Raw genomic sequence first — 19294 nt, 5'->3', positions numbered from 1 at the left:
TAGTTAACGTTGCCTTTTTTGTTGTTGTTGTGTAGAAGAGAAATGTATGGGATATATACAGTACATGGAACTAATGTAGTTCCTGCTGCATCTAATCACATGTTGATATGTTTACTCACATTCAATAATTCTTTTCTGGATTACTTTGTTGTTTCGTTGGTTTACGGCTACGAGGACCAAAGGTATCAAAAGGTTTAAACTATAGCATCACTCAGGACTCATGTAAATACCAGAGGCCTCACGTACAAAGACTTGGGTGGATTTCCTTCTAAAACGTGGCGCACGCTCAGATCCAGAAGCACATTTCCTTTGCACATCCTAATCAACGTGGAACTGAGCGCACGCATGTTGTACCCGACCCCTCCCCGTCCACGCCCCATTTTAAATATGCAAATTATATTTATATTGACCCTGTACTTGAGATTCCCCTCTCTGCCTGCTCAGAAAATGAAAACGTAAGAATGAGTAAGATGGGAAAAAAACAAGAACTTCACAGAAAGTGAAGTGAAGACGCTACTCACTGGAGTGGAGGTACGCAAAAATGTCCTCTTTGGCAGCTGTCCTCCACGCGCCACAATGTTGGTTAATTGCATTTGCGCATCACATATGATCTGTATATTGATCGAATGAAAATGTTTCATCATGTGATGGTGCTTTTATATCAATGTGGGTGCTGTCAATAGCTCCGATTACATTCAGAAAATCGTCTCTCGCTGGAAATTGCACTTTAATGTTGACCTGTTCAGATGCATTGTGGGAATTTGATATACCTGTCTGACATGAGGATAATTCCGTCCCACACGGCTGGCATGGCTCTGCTCAGGGTCAACCGACACAGTCCTGATCGGTCGGACTGATTGTTTTCACATTTATGACAGTTTCCCAGCATCACCTCAAAGTGTCGCCAAACGATCAACAGCTGTAGAAGCCAGTGCTCACCAGACATGACGTTGGTGTAGGCACGTACATGTTCGTGGTCATTTCACTCTTGATATATGTGATTTTTTCTGTGAAAAATAACGTACGGGACGTTTTTGTGCGCACGCACCCTTCGTACATGAGGTCCCAGGTCTGAAGAGATGATTGGTGAGACCTTAAACAATCCCAGCAGCCTTTGGTGATTCACCCTGCAGCTAACATGCTAAGACAAAGCTAAACTGAGCAATACTGCAGCTACAGAGGCCAATCTACAATGCTAGGTTTAAATTAAATGTTACAAAAAGACATTCAAAACAAATGATGTTGAAAATCGGCTGTTTTTTTTCTTAGGTTCAGTCTCCTCACCTGTTGTCAGCATCACCAATTCCACCTCCATCACAGGAGGAGTGGTGTTACAGTGTGAGTCTGCAGGCTGGTATCCAGAGCCTGAGGTGTTGTGGCTGGACGCTGAGGGAGACCTGCTCTCTGCTGGACCTCCAGAGACAGTCAGAGGTCCTGATGACCTCTATACTGTCAGCAGCAGAATGACTGTGGACAAGAGACACAACAACAGCTTCACCTGTAGAGTCCAACAGAACAACATCAACCAGACCAGAGAGGCTCACATACATGTTCCAGGTAGAACATGGTTTATGATGACTCTAGAACCAGACCTTTATTATGAAACTGATTCTGTCTTGCTCTGTGTTTCATCATTTCAGATGAATTATTTAAGACACCAACAAGTACCAGTTCATCCACTTCTAACATCACTCGTATATTTATTTGCATCGTGATTCTCGTCCTTCTCATCGTTGCCTCAGTCGTGTTGATAAGGAAACCAAACCAAAGTACGTCTCAGATTTTCACTCCACTATCTCCATGTTATTAAATCTCTATTAACTTGTTCTGATCTTTTAACTGTGAAGCTTTTACAGTTTTATTATTACACTGTTTCTTTTCCACAGAGAAAATAAAAAACCAAGGGTCAATAAACAACAACCAGTCCAACTCTACCAACCATGACGTCCTGCCTCTCAATGACAGAAGACAGAGGAACCTGGACACTATGTAACTCAAATAGACTTATTTCTACTCTTTATACACTGAAAATCTTTATGTTGATAATTATTTTCTTTAAAGTGAATTTTCTATAAAAATGTTCTTGAACAAAAGCAAAGAAAACACGAAAACATGCTTTATTTTTTTTGTAAGATTTTAATGTAAGAAATAAAATTCTTCTGACTTCTTTTCACTTTCAAGTTTCTTAATCATTGTCAAACATTACACAACCACGTAGAAAACATACACTAGAGAGATGCTGTTAACACACACACATACTAAAGTGATCAAATGTTTTAGAAACCAAACACAGGTCTCCTTCTCTCAGGTGAGTAATAGTAGCTGTCTTGAGGATGTTCATTTTCTTTTAGTCTGATCCAAAGGTTGTGTTGATTCAGAGGCTGAGGTCTATGAGTTGGTTAAAGTCACTTGAGGCTCTGAGGCCGTTTATCAACACCAGGTATGTGATTTAATAGTTTAGACGTGATAAGTTTGATTCTGAAAGACTCTATGGACTGTTGGACTTTGGAGGACGGGAGGACGAAGGACAATCATTCCCCCCCCCCCCCCCAGTGTATTTGGACTGCACTTGTGTAACGGGATGGTTTCAGTACGGTGGCCCTAAAGGTCAAAACACAACGACATAACAACACAACGACATCACAGAAAACACAACAACATTTCAGCTTACAGAAAGGGTAGGGACAACAAAGCCCGTGCTAAAATATGAGCTGATGTGATTGGTTGTTTCATGCAAGTCAAGAAATGACACTTTGTGAATGGTCAGCTATGTGAAGTGTAGACATGATGAGCTTTGAAAACAGACAACATGTTCTGTCCACACTGTGGAAAGAAAGTATGAGTCGTTGCCAAATCTCTGCATGTCTTGTGGAAAGACATTGGCATTATTTAAAGAGGCCGAGGGGACACATGATGAGGACGTAGTTACCCCGTCTCCTCAGTCCTAACTCCTTCAACCGTGCTTTAAGGGTTCAGAGGGACATGTTAAAGGAACAGTATGTAAGATTGTGGCCAAAACTGGTACTGCAATCACTTTCAAAATACTGTAGAACGGTGTATCCCCTCCAACCTCCCCCCTGACTCGAGGTTGCCAGGTTACCGAGGTAACATTAGGCTACTCAATACGTCTCAATTATGTTTCACATTGCCATAATCGACGTGCTAATGTTGTTTTCCTCGGCGTTTCAGCATAATGACAGACAAACGGGCTCATAATGCATCGCTAATGTTAGCAATGACGACTCGCCGTTTTTATTTCCCAAACAATTCCTTACCTTTTCAGTTCGATGACCCACCTCCTCTGTATGCGCTAACGTAACGTTACTTTGCACAAACATGCATAACTTTGTTCGACTGTTGTGAATATTTTAAATGTCCATTTACTTTATGTACAAGTAAGTTAGCTAGGAGAAAATTAGCAACGTTGGCGTCTGTCTTCAAATTCTTCTCCGTTTTCAGCCGTCTCCATCTTTCAAAGGCATCTCCTATACAAATCCTTGTTTTATTTCGGACTTTGTCACGACGTAGTTTCGTAACGTTATACATGTTTTATCCGTCACGTTCGTAGCTGCAGCTGCGGTAACTAGAGCAGAGCTGGCAACCCGGATGACGAAACTCTACTGACTTGGTGATTAGTAGATAGGTGGAGGGTGACAACAATAACATCAGTTGAGGGCTGCAACTCTCACTTTTAAATGACAATATCCTGGCCGGACCACTGTTGTCAGTGATATAAGTATTTGAAATGAACATGATTTCTTCATGTCTAGTGACATATCAGGGCCATTTTATGATTAACTGAAATACATTTCTTACATACTGTTCCTTTAATGTCATGATGGGTTGAAAGCATATCAAGAATGACATTATCCGTATCAAAATATTCCTCTATTAATGCCACCTCCTTCTCCATTCTTTCCAATGAGGTTTAAAACTTGTGCACGGACAACACAGCTGTCGGGTTCTGTCCAGTCAGAAACAAGAAGTGGTGTCCCTGCACTTTCTGTAATCTGAAATTTCGTTGTGTTTTCTGTAATGTTGTTGTGTTTTTACCTTCATACCTTCAGGGCCACCACTGTATTTTAGGACCCAGGGGAGGTAGAGTGCAAGCATCGCCTGCTCTCTCTCTCTCTCTCTCTCTCTCTCTGATCTCTCTGATCTCACCTGGGTACCACAGAGTGTAGTATTTTTATCCAGGGAGGAGGGAGGACAGGGCCTCGTTCACCTGGCCAGTAGAACAGCCACGTTCAGGTTACAGTCCATCCAGAGGTTCCTGACAGGTCCAGACCTGGAGAGAAGTGACTAGTTGTATTCTCAGGTGTCAATAACCTGGGACTGGATGCTGCTCTGTTTTTAACTGATTCTAAACTTCTAAATTTAAGGGTTTTACCTTCATTTTATCTGGGTGTTTTTAGATCCCGGACTCTTTTTAGCCTTAAAAAAGGTGAAAAGTCTAACTCTCTGCACTGGTTGTTGAAGGAGCCACTGATCCACGCTGCGAGGCTGGATGTGTGCAGCACCGCCATGCCTGGGCTGATGGGGGCGCTGCGCTAAACTTAGACCTTGTGCCTGAAGCAGCTGGTGGATGCAGCAGGTCCAGACTTGACTGATGCCCGGGCCGTGGGCTCTCTGCTGGGTCTTCATTCTGCTCAGGTGGCTCAGAGGGTCTTGGTATGGTCGGGGAACTGCTGAACCTGACCACAGAGACCCGTTCCCTGAGATTGTCCTGAGCCCTGTTCTTGGGGGGCTGAGGGGGGCCCCTTGCTGAACACATACAACCCTGACAGACTGAGCCTGTACAGAGCGGACAAAAAAAACTCTGTACATGAACTGTGTTAAAAGTACAAAGAAGAAAGTTCTGAGCAACAGAGCAGTCACTGTGTGGAGCAGCAGGCTGAGAGGAGACGATGCTCTGAGCCCACAGTGGAGAATTTTATATAAACCCCCCCTCAAGAAAAGGACAGCTGACCTCCAGTGGAGGCTTTTACATGGGGCTATTGCCTCAAAGGCTTTTATCTCTGTTCTTAACCCTGCTGTTACCAATAAGTGTCCTTTTTGTGAGCTGAATGAGACTGTCTTCATCTTTTCACTGAGTTTACAAGACTCACTGAATTCTTTAATCTTTTAACTGTTGTTTTTAGATTTGGTGAAAGGTTCTCTGAGACTAGCTTCATCTTTGGTGCAGGCCACAAAAAGACAAACCACATTAAGTGGCAGCTGCTGAACTTCCTGTCAGTCAGAGGACTCGTTTGAACAACTGTGGTGTTATAAGATGTTATTTGCACTGAGGAAGACGAAGAATTGCAATTTGCACAAACTTTTACTGTATGAATCTGTGTGCGTCTTATTTATTAACATGATGATCTTTATGTAAGATGACTCATGTGTTCAAGTAAATAAAGTATTTTTGTAAAAATCAAAATCTCTCTCTTCCTCTCTCTCTTCCTCTGATCTCTCTCTCTCTCTCTCTTCTCTGATCTCTCTCTCTCTCTCTCTCTGTACCAACCTAACAGTGTTGGCAGACACGGAAGTGCGGGCAGACACGGCAGACGGTAACCAGTTGTCGAGGTAGGTTTCACCCAAAAAGATCTAATTTACAGCATCAAGAGTGACTGATAGAACATGTATTTATTCTCAGAGTTAAACAGGGTCCTCTGTCAGCCTCTAGCCACCTGCACGTCGAGCAGTGTGAACCTTGAGTTAGGATTGATTTACTGCAACATGGTCTGAGGGGCGCTACCGGAAGATACGGCACATTGACTTAATGAACTTATTAAGAATATTGTTTTATGACATCTGGATCATGTTGTGGTTTGTGTAGGATGCTGCTAGGATCTAAAGTGGGATGGATAAATGGTGGCTCTCTGTCTTCACTGCTCTGGTTTTCCAAAGTCTTCACTCCTGCACAGGTAACTAAACAGAGTCATAGATGAACCAGGTGTGTTTAGATAAAAATGTTATGTTTTATTCTCATTTATATCACCTCTGTTGTTTATGGAACAAAAACTGTTGAACACGACACATAGAACACCAGCTAGAGATCATGTATCTAGGCTCAAAGACGTCTGACGGACTCATTTGTCCTCTGAGTTCTAACATTTAATATGATGGTTCACAGTAGAAGAGATATTCACCAGAAAACATGAAAATGAATGAACAACAACAGTTGGTTATGTGATAACAGATCATGTCTCTACCTTTCTGTCCTGTCAGCAGGCCTCATCAGTAAATGATGACATGTAGAATTCAATGATGGCCGCAAAGGTCTGTCCAGCTGGAGGCTGGACCAAAAAGCAAGAGACTAAAGCACGTGTTAAAGTCGATAAGGTTGAGATTGTTGAACAAAACTCAGCTGGGAAGTAAATCCAAGAGCAAAAAAAATGGAAATGCAAAGGGGAAAACATAAGGCATTAAGGCATTTTTTAACCCTGACGGTCAAAATGTCCGATGAAAAAAAGACGCCACCGCTGTAATGACAGCGCTCCGCAGTTATGGAGGCTTGAACCTCTCAACAGCCTGCAAAGTCCGTGAAAGAGATTTCCGTGAAATCTACCCAGAGTGGACTAAACTGGCCAAGATAGTCTGCGTGATCCAGTGTGCCGGCTCATATAACCACCCATCAAAGAAGACTCAAGAATCATGAATCTAGAATCTATTTAACCGGCTCAGTTGAGTCCTACCACATTTGATTGATATATAATCAATAAACGGAACCATTCAAACATCTTACATCTCACTCGGCAGAGAAACAAAACGTACTGATTTATGAACTACACGTAGAGAAACAAAACTTAACCAGCTGATAAAAGGCAATCACAGGTAACTGTAATAATCTGTTCTTAGGTGTTTACTATGCTTTATTATGTCTCCAGTGAATGTACTTCGAACACTTTCTTTCGTAATCGGCCCATTTTGGGTCAAGTAACTAAAGTGACTCGTACAGCCCGGCTCATATCAGTGAGTGAATCAGAATGATCCAAATCCCCGGAAAGATCCGGGTTTTACACTACTAATACAGAACCGAATCAAAACAGCGCAACAAAGTCGCCTGGGGTTGAACAAGGTCACAAGACTAATGCACATTGCAAGTTACGAGACACTTATGATTTAAATTCTGCTGTTGCACATTTCGCTGCAGCAAAAATGTGTATGAAGTTTTTTTTTAACTGATTTATTTTCAGTTTGTTTATATAGCGTTGTTATTACATATATTTCAAACTCATATCAAACAGACTTTTTTTTATTTCAAGTAGCAGCACACTGCATTACTAAAGTGGTTTGAGCCAGTCCAGATGTGTTTTTTGTTTACTAATTGTTTTATCAGAGAATAGGCCTTCAGTTTCTTTGTTAAATAAGCGCAAGGTTGTGCAATATTTATTTTACAAGTTACGCACGTTAGTCAGTTGAAGGCACTTTCAATAAAACGATTAAATTGACATGCTTTAATATCGGTATTATATAGCCTGCATATCATTTAGCATTTTAAGCTTAATAAATTCAAATAATATTTGACCGGAATTTCAAACATTTGTCCGGTAAATTGAAAACCTGCTGGTCACATTGTGCGGTGCCAGTTTTTTCTAGCGGAAACTCTGTGATAGGCTGCAGCTGAGTCAGGTGCTGCTGCCAGTTTCCTGCCCAGGTGAGCCTCATGAGAGCGACAGAGACAGAGAGAGAGAACAAAAAACAAAGCACTAGATGCACAGGAAACCCAGGACCATGACAATATTATCAGGAATTAATATTAGTTTTAACACATTCAGTAATACACAGGATAAGATGTTATAATCCCTTGTGCCAAAATCCCAGGCAAAACACATTTAGAGGCACTGTTCAGCTAAGAGACCCTACCAAACCTATGGTCATATAATATGACAATTAACCTATACTCAGGACTCAGGTCAGATAGTGGAGCACAGAGTTAAAACCAAACACGGTGAAGCAGCATTTAGCTGTTACGCTGCACACAAATGGAACAAACTACCAGCAGAGCTGAAATCAGCCCCAGCTGTAAGCACTTTTAAATCCAGGTTAAAAACATTTCTTTTTTCATGTGCATATGGCTGAGCCCTTTTAAATTATTTTAAATCGTAATCTTGGATTTACACTGTAAGTCCTCTTAATCGTTTTAATATATGTATATATATAATACACTTTTCTTTTTCTTTTTTTTTTCTTTTTTCTTTTTCTTTTTCTTTGTTCTTGCTTTTAACTGTGTGTTCTAATTTGTTCTGTTTTTATGTAAAGCACATTGAGTTGCCTCTTGGTATGAAATGCGCTATATAAATAAAAATGCCTTGCCTTGCCTTGCCTATAATCTACATAAACTAAGTAAAAGCTGCTGGCTTGTAAGCCCATTGAGTAGCATATTTCAGACATTGTAAAACATAAACTAACTAAACGCTGCTGGCTTGTATGGCCCGCTCAGCAGCTAACCATAGCTACCAAGTAACATGAAGACAACAGCAGTATCCAGCATATCATTGGGGTTTTCAAGTGGGCACCTCCCTTCACCGATGTTTCGTTAAGTTAGGCCCACGACACCTTGAGAAGGCTTAACAGTGAATTCCAGCGTCCTGGAGTCACTGAAATTTTTGACAGCAAGGTTTTCTGTTATTATTGTATGTATAATATATTGTATTTTATTGCGAATAAAATTACACATATTTGCCTCCAAGAAGCTGTAGAGTCATTTCAGGACGTACGTTGTAGCACATTTCCGCTTCCCCAGAAAATCTCCCTCTTTTTCATAGTTCAATGTTGGCAGGTATGGTGAGGCTGCTTGCACAAGTTTGTAAAAATCACACAATGTAGTAGTAGCATATAACTAAATACCGGCCTGGTGCCGTAGTATCAGTATGACTGAAAGTTGTTATAGTTTATAGCCATATGCAGCACAAAAGTCCGGCATCTTCCCTCGCTTTCACACTGTGAAAATGCGTAGTCAAACGACTGAACCCCTGTACCAAGATGGCGGCCGTATCGACGCATTCCAAGAGGCTCAACGCGACTTCTAGTGTTTATTTCTATGCGTACCCATAACCAATCGCTGGCTCTCTCTGCTGCCCGGGACATATTGCTAACCGCAGTCCTCTGTCTTCTTCCTCGTATGCCCAGCTCACTCAGTAGAGCAATCACCGACTTTGCCACAAATCCACGGCAACCCACTTCTACCGGGCGGACATAAGCCTTCCATCCATTCTGCTCTGCATCTGCTGCTAACTCTGCATACTTAGCTCTTTTTCGCTCATTAGCCTCCTCAACTCTGTCTTCCCACGGGACAGTCAGCTCTAATAAATAAACTACTTTCTCTGGCTCAGACCACAACAGCAGATCTGGCCGTAGTCGAGTGCTAACTATCTCAGCTGGAATAACCAGTTGTCCATTTAAATCCGCTCTCATCTGCCAGGCTTCTCCTACTCTTAGCTGTCCCGTGTTATGCCTGATGCCTGCCGGTCTAGCCTTTTCTCCCTCCCGTACAAACTTAATACATCTATTCTCTCTGTTAACGGCCATGGAATTTACATTCACCCGTTTTTCCTCTATTGCAGCTGCTAAACATTTCAGTACCTGGTTGTGACGCCAGGTATAACGTCCTTGGGAAAGACTAACCTTACAACCTGTCAAAATATGGCTAAGCGTGCACACACAAGTGCACAGTGGACAGGCAGCATCCTCACCTACCCACTGGTTTAGGTTCTGGGGAGTTGGCAGCACATCATAAGTAGCCCCTAACATAAATCTAATCCTCCTAGCCTCCATGCTCCAAAGCTCTCTCCACTTCACCTTCCTTTTCTCCACACTCTCCCAGTTCACCCACTGACCCTGCTTAGCCTGCGACACTGCCTTCGAGCATCTAACTGCTTCCTCTTGCTTCTGTACTTCTTCCACTACCATCTTTCTCCTTTCTACTGCTGATTCCTTGCTCCACAGAGGTTTCCCTGCACACAGCCCTAGGCCTCCACGCCCTTGCTGTACATGACCTATGATATCCCTATGTTTAAGAGCTGCCTGTGCTTGCTGCACTGCCTCTTTTGCCTTCCACTTCCTCCCTGTCTTAACAGTAGGCACTACACTCCTAACCACTGGATCCTTTGACTGAGTTAGAGTCATTTCCAGTCTAACTTTAGTACACTTAAACTCCTCTGTTAAGCTAGTAACTGGGAGCTCCAGAATGCCTTTCCCATACAAGGCTGTGTCACTTAAGCAGCGTGGGACACCAAGCCACTTTCTGATAAATGAATTAATCATTCTTTCCAACTTTTCTACCTTTGAAAGGGCAACCTCATACACCGTCAGCGGCCACATTAGCCGAGGCAGTAAACCAAATTGCCAGCACCACAATTTTAACTTCCCTGGTAGCCCTGACCGGTCTATGCTTGAAATGCCTTGAATCATTTCCTGCCTCAACCCTTCAAACTGCGCCTTATCACTAAGACTTGCATCATACCATCTTCCCAAGCTCTTCACTGGCTTTTCCAGCACTGTGGGAACCACCTCATCATTTATAACAAACTTCTTATCTACTACCTTTCCTTTAACAATAGAAATACTCCTGGATTTAATAGGCTTCACTTTCATCCTAGCCCACTGCAGGTTGCTATTTAGCTTATCCAGCAATCTTCTGGTACAAGGAGCGGTTGACGTTGCTGTCGTCATGTCGTCCATGTACGCCCTAATTGGGGGGAGGCGAAGCCCTACAGACCATAGTATAATTCTCATGTGCACCACTGGTATAAAGTTTAAACCATTTTACTTTACATTCTACATGTAAATACTGTAAATGGTCTAGTTCCTATATAGAGCTTTCCAAACACAGTGACACATCTACCAGTGCCAAGAACTAGGAGCAACTGGGGGTTCAGTGTCTTGCTCAAAGACCCTTCAGCATATGGCATGTTTCAGGGATTAAACCATCAACCCTCCAATACGTTGACAACCTGCTCTACCCACTGAGCCACAGCTGTCACAATGTACAATTTAACATTTCCAAAGTTGTTACAAAGTTATAAGTCACATGTTTCTCCTTGTAGGACAACCAGATCTGATTTGTTCCCATGGACCAATCACAGTCCTGCCTGGTGATGATGTCATTCTACCATGTCATCTTGAACCTTCCATCAGAGCTGATTCAATGACAGTCATGTGGACCAAACCTGGTCTGGACCCAAAGTACGTCCATTACCATCAAGATGGACGACTGATTTATGAGAGTCAAGATCCATCTTATTATTACCGCACACGACTGTTTGTAGATGAACTGAAGAATGGAAACGTCTCCATGAAAATAATGAAGGTGGTACTGTCTGATGGAGGAGAATACATCTGTTTTATTCCATCGATACAGAAGGAAGCTTCCATCCAACTCATTGTTGGTGAGTCAGACTCAATGAAAGTATCAGCGTACATGTATTATAGTACACATAGACGAAAAGACAGTGATGAAAGGAATGCACAAATAATTGCTGCACAGACAAACAGAAGCTTCAGTGAATAAATGCACATAAAATGCATAAAAAAATTTTACCTTTTGCACTGATATGGGTCTAACAATAATGCTTCAAAGCCCATTTAATGGTTCTTCTTCCTCATATCACCAGGTTATGTCTCCTCACCTGTTGTTTCCAAAACCAAGTCCACCTTCATCAGAGGAGGAGTGATGTTACAGTGTGAGTCTGCAGGCTGGTATCCAGAGCCTGAGGTGTTGTGGCTGGACGCTGAGGGAAACCTGCTCTCTGCTGGACCTCCAGAGACAGTCAGAGGTCCTGATGACCTCTATACTGTCAGCAGCAGAGTGACTGTGGACAAGAGACACAGCAACAGCTTCACCTGTAGAGTCCAACAGAACAACATCAACCAGACCAGAGAGGCTCACATACATGTTACAGGTAGAACATAGTTTATAAAGACTCTGGTTTAGAACCAGACCTTTATTATGAAACTGATTCTGTCTTGTTCTGTGTTTCATCATTTCAGATGAATTCTTTAAGACACCAACAAGTACCGAGTTATCCACTTATGTCACGGTTGGTGTCGTTATTTGCATCGTGATTGTTCTCAATGTTGCCTCAGTCGTGTGGAAACGGAGACCAAACCAAGGTATGTCGTAAACTTTCACTCACTAGCTCCATGTTATTAAATCACATGTTAACATTGTTCTGATCTGTAACAGTGACACTTTTACAGTTACATTATATATTATATATATCTTATTAAACACCAAGGGTCAATAAACAACCAGTCCACCTCTACCGACCATGACGTCCTGCCTTTCAATGACAGAGGACAGAGGAACCTGGACACCACAGGTAAAACTCAAATACATTTCCTGGGTTACTTGTGTAAGAAAGATGCAGAATAAAGAAACTCAAAGACTAAATCTGGACAAACAAGGACGTCAGAAACGTCCTGTGTTATGGTAATAATAAACATATAAATCAAGTCTCGTAGCTGTGTCTGTGTGGTTGTACTACATTATAATCTCTTTGACGTCTTTGTTACAGGAGGGGAGCAAGTAGACAGTTAATGCCAGCTGCTGATGTCTGCCCTGCTGCTTTGGCCTCAGGATAAAATGTTGGGTCTATTATCTGGGTCTAGATTAACACGGGTCATTTATGAAGCTAAAACAGGAAACACACTCATCCTCAGAAGAATCAGAATCAGAACTAACTACGGCGCAGCCCTGGGACCCCGCCTGTTGCACTGGATGGGTAAAGCTGCGAAGGCGTGGGATTGGGGCTAGGGAGGTGAATTGCATATGTGCATGTGTGTGAGTGTCCTTGTGGTGTGTGTACATAAGCCTGGAGAGTCGCTTTGTCTAGCCTCCCAGTCAGTGTCTCAATTCGCAGGATGTCGTCGCGCTAACACAGCAGGTTGCCATGGAGACGTCCCTGATTGGGTCCCAGACGAAGTCGACCATCGCAGGTGTCCGTGAAGGAAGGGGGGCAGGGATGGGACAGAGTGTCTCACTGCAGCGATCTCCTGGGGTTGTTGATCCAGCAGCGGCCTTGGCCAAGGCCAGCTGGCTCCGGAATGCAGATTAGAATATGATTGTTTGGGTTAGGGCGAGTAGTCGCATTTCAATAGACACGGCTTACTCTATTTGTCCATTCTGGTCTCCAAGTTCGTTCATTCGCCTTTGCAAAGCCGAAAGCTTCTCCATGATGTTTTCCATGTTGCGGTTACTGACCACATTCAGAGCACGAACAGCCCTGTCCAGGGTGTTATCCATGTTGCGGTTAATAATCATAGTCAATCTCTCCAAGGTGTTATCCATGTTGCGATTTATAGCCACAGTCAGTGCGCTGATAGCTCTCTCCATGGAGTTCTCCATGGTTACCGGCCACAGTCTGAGCGCTAACAGCTCTGCACATTCCATCAATTAATTCGGGCAGCTTCGTGGGGCTTTGGACTGCTGGCACCGACATCCGAATTTTCTGATACACCAGGGCAGTGCCTAATCCAATCAGCAGAAAGCCTGTTATCATGGTTCCGAATATGTAAAGATCCTCTATGTCCTCTACGGAAAGAATCGCCAGGCACACGACCCTCCACCTCTTCCAGCAGTCCATCATGTATCCAGCGGCAAACGTTCCGTCAGGGCAGGCAGGTTCCCCCGAACCTGAGCTTCTCGTCGAGAAGATTCTGTCAATTGCATTGAGAGACCAGTTGACCAATTCCATGATTTAGAATTTAGAGAGCAGTGCGGAGAGAGGCTCTTAGGCTCTTTAATACTTCGCTGCACATTCTGCACTGTTACACTTACTGTATTTCTACCCTTTATATGCTTAAAGTCATTTTGTTGATTATTATATTTCTTGTTCTCTTTCTTTTGCATTGTCAGTTTAAAGCCACTGTGATCATCTCCTCAGTGTTAACAAATGAACTCAGTGACTGTATTTAAAATCTGCAGCAGCTCTGAAACAAGGTGGTTAAATTGTAGCTCTAATAAACTAATGACACATTAATGCTATGAAGGAAAACACTTCAACAAGGACATGACAAGACGTGCAATATGTGTTATTTTTAACTCAAATAAATGAAAACCTGTGATTTCATGTGTCGTCTCAGTTATTGGTGTTGGTTACAACTTTGTGAATTTTCACTTTCAAGTTTGCTTGTAATTCATTGTCAAATGTTACACAACTATGGAGGAAAAAACATGTACACTTTACCATGAGAGATATACTGTTAACACACACATACTAAAGTGATCAAATTGTTTAGGAACCAAACACAGGTCTCTTTCTCTCAGCTGAGTAATAGCAGCTGTCTTGAGGACGTTCATTTTCTTTCAGTCTGATCCAAAGGTTGGGTTGATTCAGAGGCTGAGGTCTATTAGTTGGTTAAAGTCACTAGAGACTCTGATGTGTAATGTAGTCAGAGTGTGACTGGATGGAAAGTGTTTATGGGCCTGTAGCGCCTCCCAGAGGACAGCAGGACAAACAGGTGGTGGACAGAGTGAGAAGAGTCCTTCATAATGTTTTTTTGGTGTGTTACATTGAGACAGTTTGTTACGATGCTCTCTGTTGGTGTTTAATACTTGTATAGTCTAGGCCCTGCTGTGGTGGTAATCATCCAGGAGATTGACTGACTGAGATGCAGATTTGGAACAGTTTCCTTATCAGTGTTGGGACCAGAACCTTTTGGTGAGCCATGGAAGCTCACCACGCATAACCAAGTTTTAACCACATGGCTTTCTTTGTCTTTAAGACAAAGGGAAGCACCAGTTTTTCCCAGCTTGTCCCTTCCACCAGGAACTGCCAGCTAAAAGAGAAATACACCAGAGAGCAACATTTCCACCAAACTGGTAGTATGACCTGGCCCTAGTCAAGCTAAGCTAAGCTAAGCTAAGATAAGCATACAACTATGAACTTTGATTTGATGTGATATTTGTTTTTATTGAGTTGTTTTGCTTATAAGGTTATAGTTAGCTATGTCGCATTGTTAAGTTGATGTTAGTTTAGATTATGCAACACATAGACTCAGGGTCTCTTGCATGCTAAGCTAACCATCCTTCCTCTAACCTGGCACCTCATAAAACACTCTTATCAAATCTACACATACACTCAGCCAGCACATGGTCTGAGTGTCCTTACTTGGTCAGCCATCTTGTCTTCTTTGTTCATGGCCTCAGCAGCCGTTTTGACACACGTATGACAGTGAAAGGTGGAGCTGTAGTCGACAAAGAGACTGTAGGTGTGCCGCCCTCAATATATGCGCTGAATATATCTTGGCACTAAGTTAAACGCCTTCTTCTCATCAATACTCTGGAGACAGTCATCAGTTTATCCACAGGTTTATTGGCTTCAAAAAGGGTGAAACTGAGAACAGACAAACATGGCAGAATCAGACAAATTGCTTACTGTAAATCTCTTGTACATACGCTGTAAACAGATTTTTATCATAAGTCACTCACTTTTAAACCTTTTTAACTCACTCATGTTTACATCTGTATTGTGTATAGGTTTTAAACTATCACTCTAGTTAGCTATAACTTTCTTATTCTTAACATGTTATCGATCTTTTACTGTACTATAAACTCCTGACTATACACACAGCATATGTTAAATGAAATCAATAGAGACTAGCTTGGCAGCAACTAGCTTGAAATCGACTGACAATTGTTATCAGCATTTTTCCTCAAACTTCACAACCTTTTGTAATGACAAATAATGAACTGTAATTAAACATAAGAATATACAACGATATATACATACCGACAATGCTCCGTATAGCATAAGATGTTATTAACAGTTATTTGCTCATGTAAACAAACAGCATCTCTGTTCTCTAACATGCTTCCTGCAGATCTCAAACATGGCTTCTTGAAGCCACCTCCTGTGTCTCTTAAGAGACCACTGCCCTCTAGTGGTGGTGTTATGAACTTACTCCTAAAACTATAAAACAAAACTATGGTAACAGAACAGTAGGTGTGGCTCTGTGTGGTGTCCTCAGGAGACATTTTTTTTCCCTGCATGCAAACTGGTTGTTATCAAAGATGGGGGGAGTAAGGCTATGATATATATTAGTTGTAGCCTGTCAAGGTCTGTCAGCATTTAAACTGTCTTTTTCTTATGAACTCAAAAACACAAAGGTTTGGTACATACAGCTGCAGATGTCAGACTAGAGGACAGTGATTGCTGAGTCATGGTCAGTTCCTGTACGCCCCGCCTCAGGACATAATTACATCAGCAACAGCATCACACAGCTGAGGAGGCAGAATGATCCAGGTCTCTGGTGTAGCAGCTTCTCCCAGACAGAAGGTGAGTGTCTGAACCTTTTCTAGTTGATCATTTCAACTGTCGCATGCAGAGGAACAGAGCGCTGTCCTCCCTCCTTCCCTCTGCAGCCTCTCCCTTTAACCCCCATGCAGAGTCTCTTGTACTGCCACTGTGTGACCAGCAGGAGGGACGGGACACAGAGCTGGATCAGTCACGAGCTCTTCAGTGGACAGGACGCTCATCCTCATCCTAAAGACAACATGTCCTCTGGTTTACTGCAAAGAGATGAAGATCAATTTGTATTTAGCTCTTCTAACAGCTTCAACATTTCAGGTGTTTCTTTTAAGGTCAGTCTCATCTCCCAGCATGCCTAGGGACAAAGAGGTTATTATTGAGTTTCTCAGGTCTGGGCTCATCATGAACTACAATCACCCTCTTGTGTATTGGAACCTCAGCCATCTCAAATTCTTTTGGAAACTGATTCTGCTCCTGCAAAGATCTTATGGGCCAATCATATAGTTTGGGGGTGGGGCTTAATGTGGTGATGGACAGAAGGGTAACATTAGTCATTCAATTAATGTCTGAGAAGAGATCAGCTTAGATTCCACTGTAACATCTGTTATAAAAGATACTGACAGTGAGATAAGAGTAATTCAGGCCTTTATGGAGAATGTCAAATACGTTATTGCTCTGATTGTTACGTTAAAATTTTGATGCCTATACAGTCACTGGTGGCTAGCCAAACACTGTGGTACATAAAAGCCCTTCCTCTTTTTCATGACGTGTTGCCTCAGGAGAGTGGTGGGAAACTCAGCTCAAGTTGCTGTTTGGGTTTACAGTTCTGGTTCAGGATTAGGGGTGGAAACTCTCCCATGACAGATACACTATCTACTCTCTACTGAACTGACGTGCAGCTACTAACTACTGGCTGGAGACCTGGGATCAGCAGAGCAGCCTCTTAACCATGACTGTATTAATAATAAATGAAAAACTAGTTGAGTCTGAGAATGGAAAGTGTTTTACATTAAAGCTACTGCTGTCATGAGACGTTTGCATTTACTTGCTGTTTTACTCGTCGTCTCTGTTGGTTTGCTCCTCTCATTAACTACATGTGTTTTCATGTGTTTATTTATATCCATTATATTTATTGTGTTATTTAGTTTGGACTCGGTTTTATTTCAGCTCATTCTTTGTTCTGTTCTCCTTCCTCTTGTGTCCTGCACAACAACTTTTACATCATCAAGCTAAATTTAATCCAAAGGGTTATTTCAGTACACATTCCTGCAGGGTCAGTAAACTGTACCCGCATCTCCTTTCCATTTGGCTGGCCTATAGAAAAAGGATCTGGTTCCAAAGAGTTGTGGTAGCAGAATGTTTCAGTTCTCTGGTGTAGCAGCTTGTCACAGACAGAAGGTGAGTATCTGAACCTTTTCTAGTTGATCATTTCAACTGTCTGCATGTGAACTTGATTCTATCGTCTTTATTTAGTGTCATATCATTGATATTTGAATTCATTCATCTGGATCATGTTGTGGTTTGTGTAGGATGCTGCTAGGATCTAAAGTGGGATGGATAAATGGTGGCTCTCTGTCTTCACTGCTCTGGTTTTCCAAACTCTTCACTCCTGCACAGGTAACTAAACAGAGTCATAGATGAACCAGGTGTGTTTAGATAGAAATGTTATGTTTTATTCTCATTTATATCACCTCTGATGTTTATGGAACAAAAACTGTTGAACACGACACACAGAACACCAGCTAGAGATCATTTATCTAGGTTTTAGGTGTCCTCTGAGGTCTAACATGTAATATGATGATTTACAGTAGAAGAAATTCTCACCAGACAACATGAAAATCAATGAACAACAACAGTTGGTTATCTGATAACAGATCCTGTCTCTACCTTTCTGTCCTGTCAGCAGGCCTCATCAGTAAATGATGACATGTAGAATTTAATGATGGCTGTAAAGGTCTGTCCTAAACGTGAGAAATAAAGCACTACATGTTAAAGTCAATAAGGTTGAGTTTATTTAACAAAACTCAGAACAGCTGCCAGGAATCGGTCTCTCTCATGGAGGAACCGAAAAATGAGAAAAAACACAAGAGACAAGTTCTATATTTGCAACAGGTGATACCACAAAAACAAGAAGCAAGACTCAAGTTCTGACACAAACCCTAACATGTGGAATTATCTGACACTGGAGGGAAGCTACGACCAGACTTTTAAACAGAGTTGATTGATGATAGGCTGCAGCTGAGTCAGGTGCTGCTGCCAGTTTCCTGCCCTGGTGAGCCTCATGAGAGAGACAGAGAGAGAGAGAGAGAGAGAGAGAGAAGCACAAAGCACTGGATGCACAGGAAACCCAGGACCATATCATCAGGAATTAATATTAACTATTAACACAGACCTCTCATGTGCACCACTGGTACATAGTTCAAACCATTTTACTTTACATTCTACTTTTACATATAACTCAAATACTGTAAATGGTCTAGTTCCTATATAGAGCTTTTCAAACACAGTGACACATCTACCAGTGCCAAGAACTAGGAGCAACTGGTCAAACCTCCAATTCATTGACGACCTGCTCTACCCACTGAGCCACAGCTGACATAATGTACAATTTAACAGGTAACTAAACAGAGTCATAGATGAACCAGTTGTGTTTAGACAGAAATGATATGTTTTACACAGATATAGATAGATAGATGAGTAGTTTATAGTATATATGTATGAAACTATACAAGATATTTAAATACTGCAGAATATATCAGCGTTATTTAAGATATACTAATTATTAAATATGTCATACTACCTATCTTATTCTCTGGCTGAATCTAGTTTCAGTTTATATCACCTTGTGATTATAGCACAAAAAAAACTTTTGAGCACATAGGGTGACGCAAAACACCAGGAGAGATCATACCTGACAGTAACATGTCGACTGTGGTTATGTAGAAAGGACTGGGTTTCATCATTACCAGGAATCTATAGAATAATTCCTGATGTAGGAAACACTGTGTTTGTGTCATCTCTGGTACTTCAGCATTTTAAAGACAGATCTTTTCATT

The 19294-nt window shown here is 41.9% G+C and overlaps 1 protein-coding gene across 3 annotated transcripts in view; it reads left to right on the top strand.

Moving 5' to 3' along the window:
• The window catches only part of LOC311488486 (butyrophilin subfamily 3 member A2-like), a 28307-nt gene extending 14255 nt beyond the window's left edge, over positions 1 to 14052 (top strand). The window contains exons 1-8 of one of the 3 annotated variants that reach the window (XM_084545222.1): positions 1906 to 1989; positions 5514 to 5568; positions 5822 to 5909; positions 11034 to 11375; positions 11601 to 11888; positions 11977 to 12099; positions 12225 to 12308; positions 12504 to 14052. In XM_084545222.1, the coding sequence (XP_084401348.1) occupies positions 5846 to 5909; positions 11034 to 11375; positions 11601 to 11888; positions 11977 to 12099; positions 12225 to 12308; positions 12504 to 12526 (924 nt within the window). In that variant the 5' untranslated portion in view covers positions 1906 to 1989; positions 5514 to 5568; positions 5822 to 5845 and the 3' untranslated portion in view covers positions 12527 to 14052. Of the gene's footprint in view, positions 1 to 1269; positions 1558 to 1640; positions 1770 to 1886; positions 1990 to 5513; positions 5569 to 5821; positions 5910 to 11033; positions 11376 to 11600; positions 11889 to 11976; positions 12100 to 12224 lie in introns of those variants that run through there. The other 2 variants (XM_084545221.1, XR_014699083.1) reach the window with 2 other exon arrangements.
• Positions 14053 to 19294: the final 5242 nt, after the last annotated feature.

The sequence above is a fragment of the Chelon labrosus genome (genome assembly GCF_963514085.1).
Source record: "Chelon labrosus genome assembly, chromosome: 1".
Taxonomy (NCBI): domain Eukaryota; kingdom Metazoa; phylum Chordata; class Actinopteri; order Mugiliformes; family Mugilidae; genus Chelon; species Chelon labrosus.
This window is presented reverse-complemented; position numbering and strand designations above follow the sequence as displayed.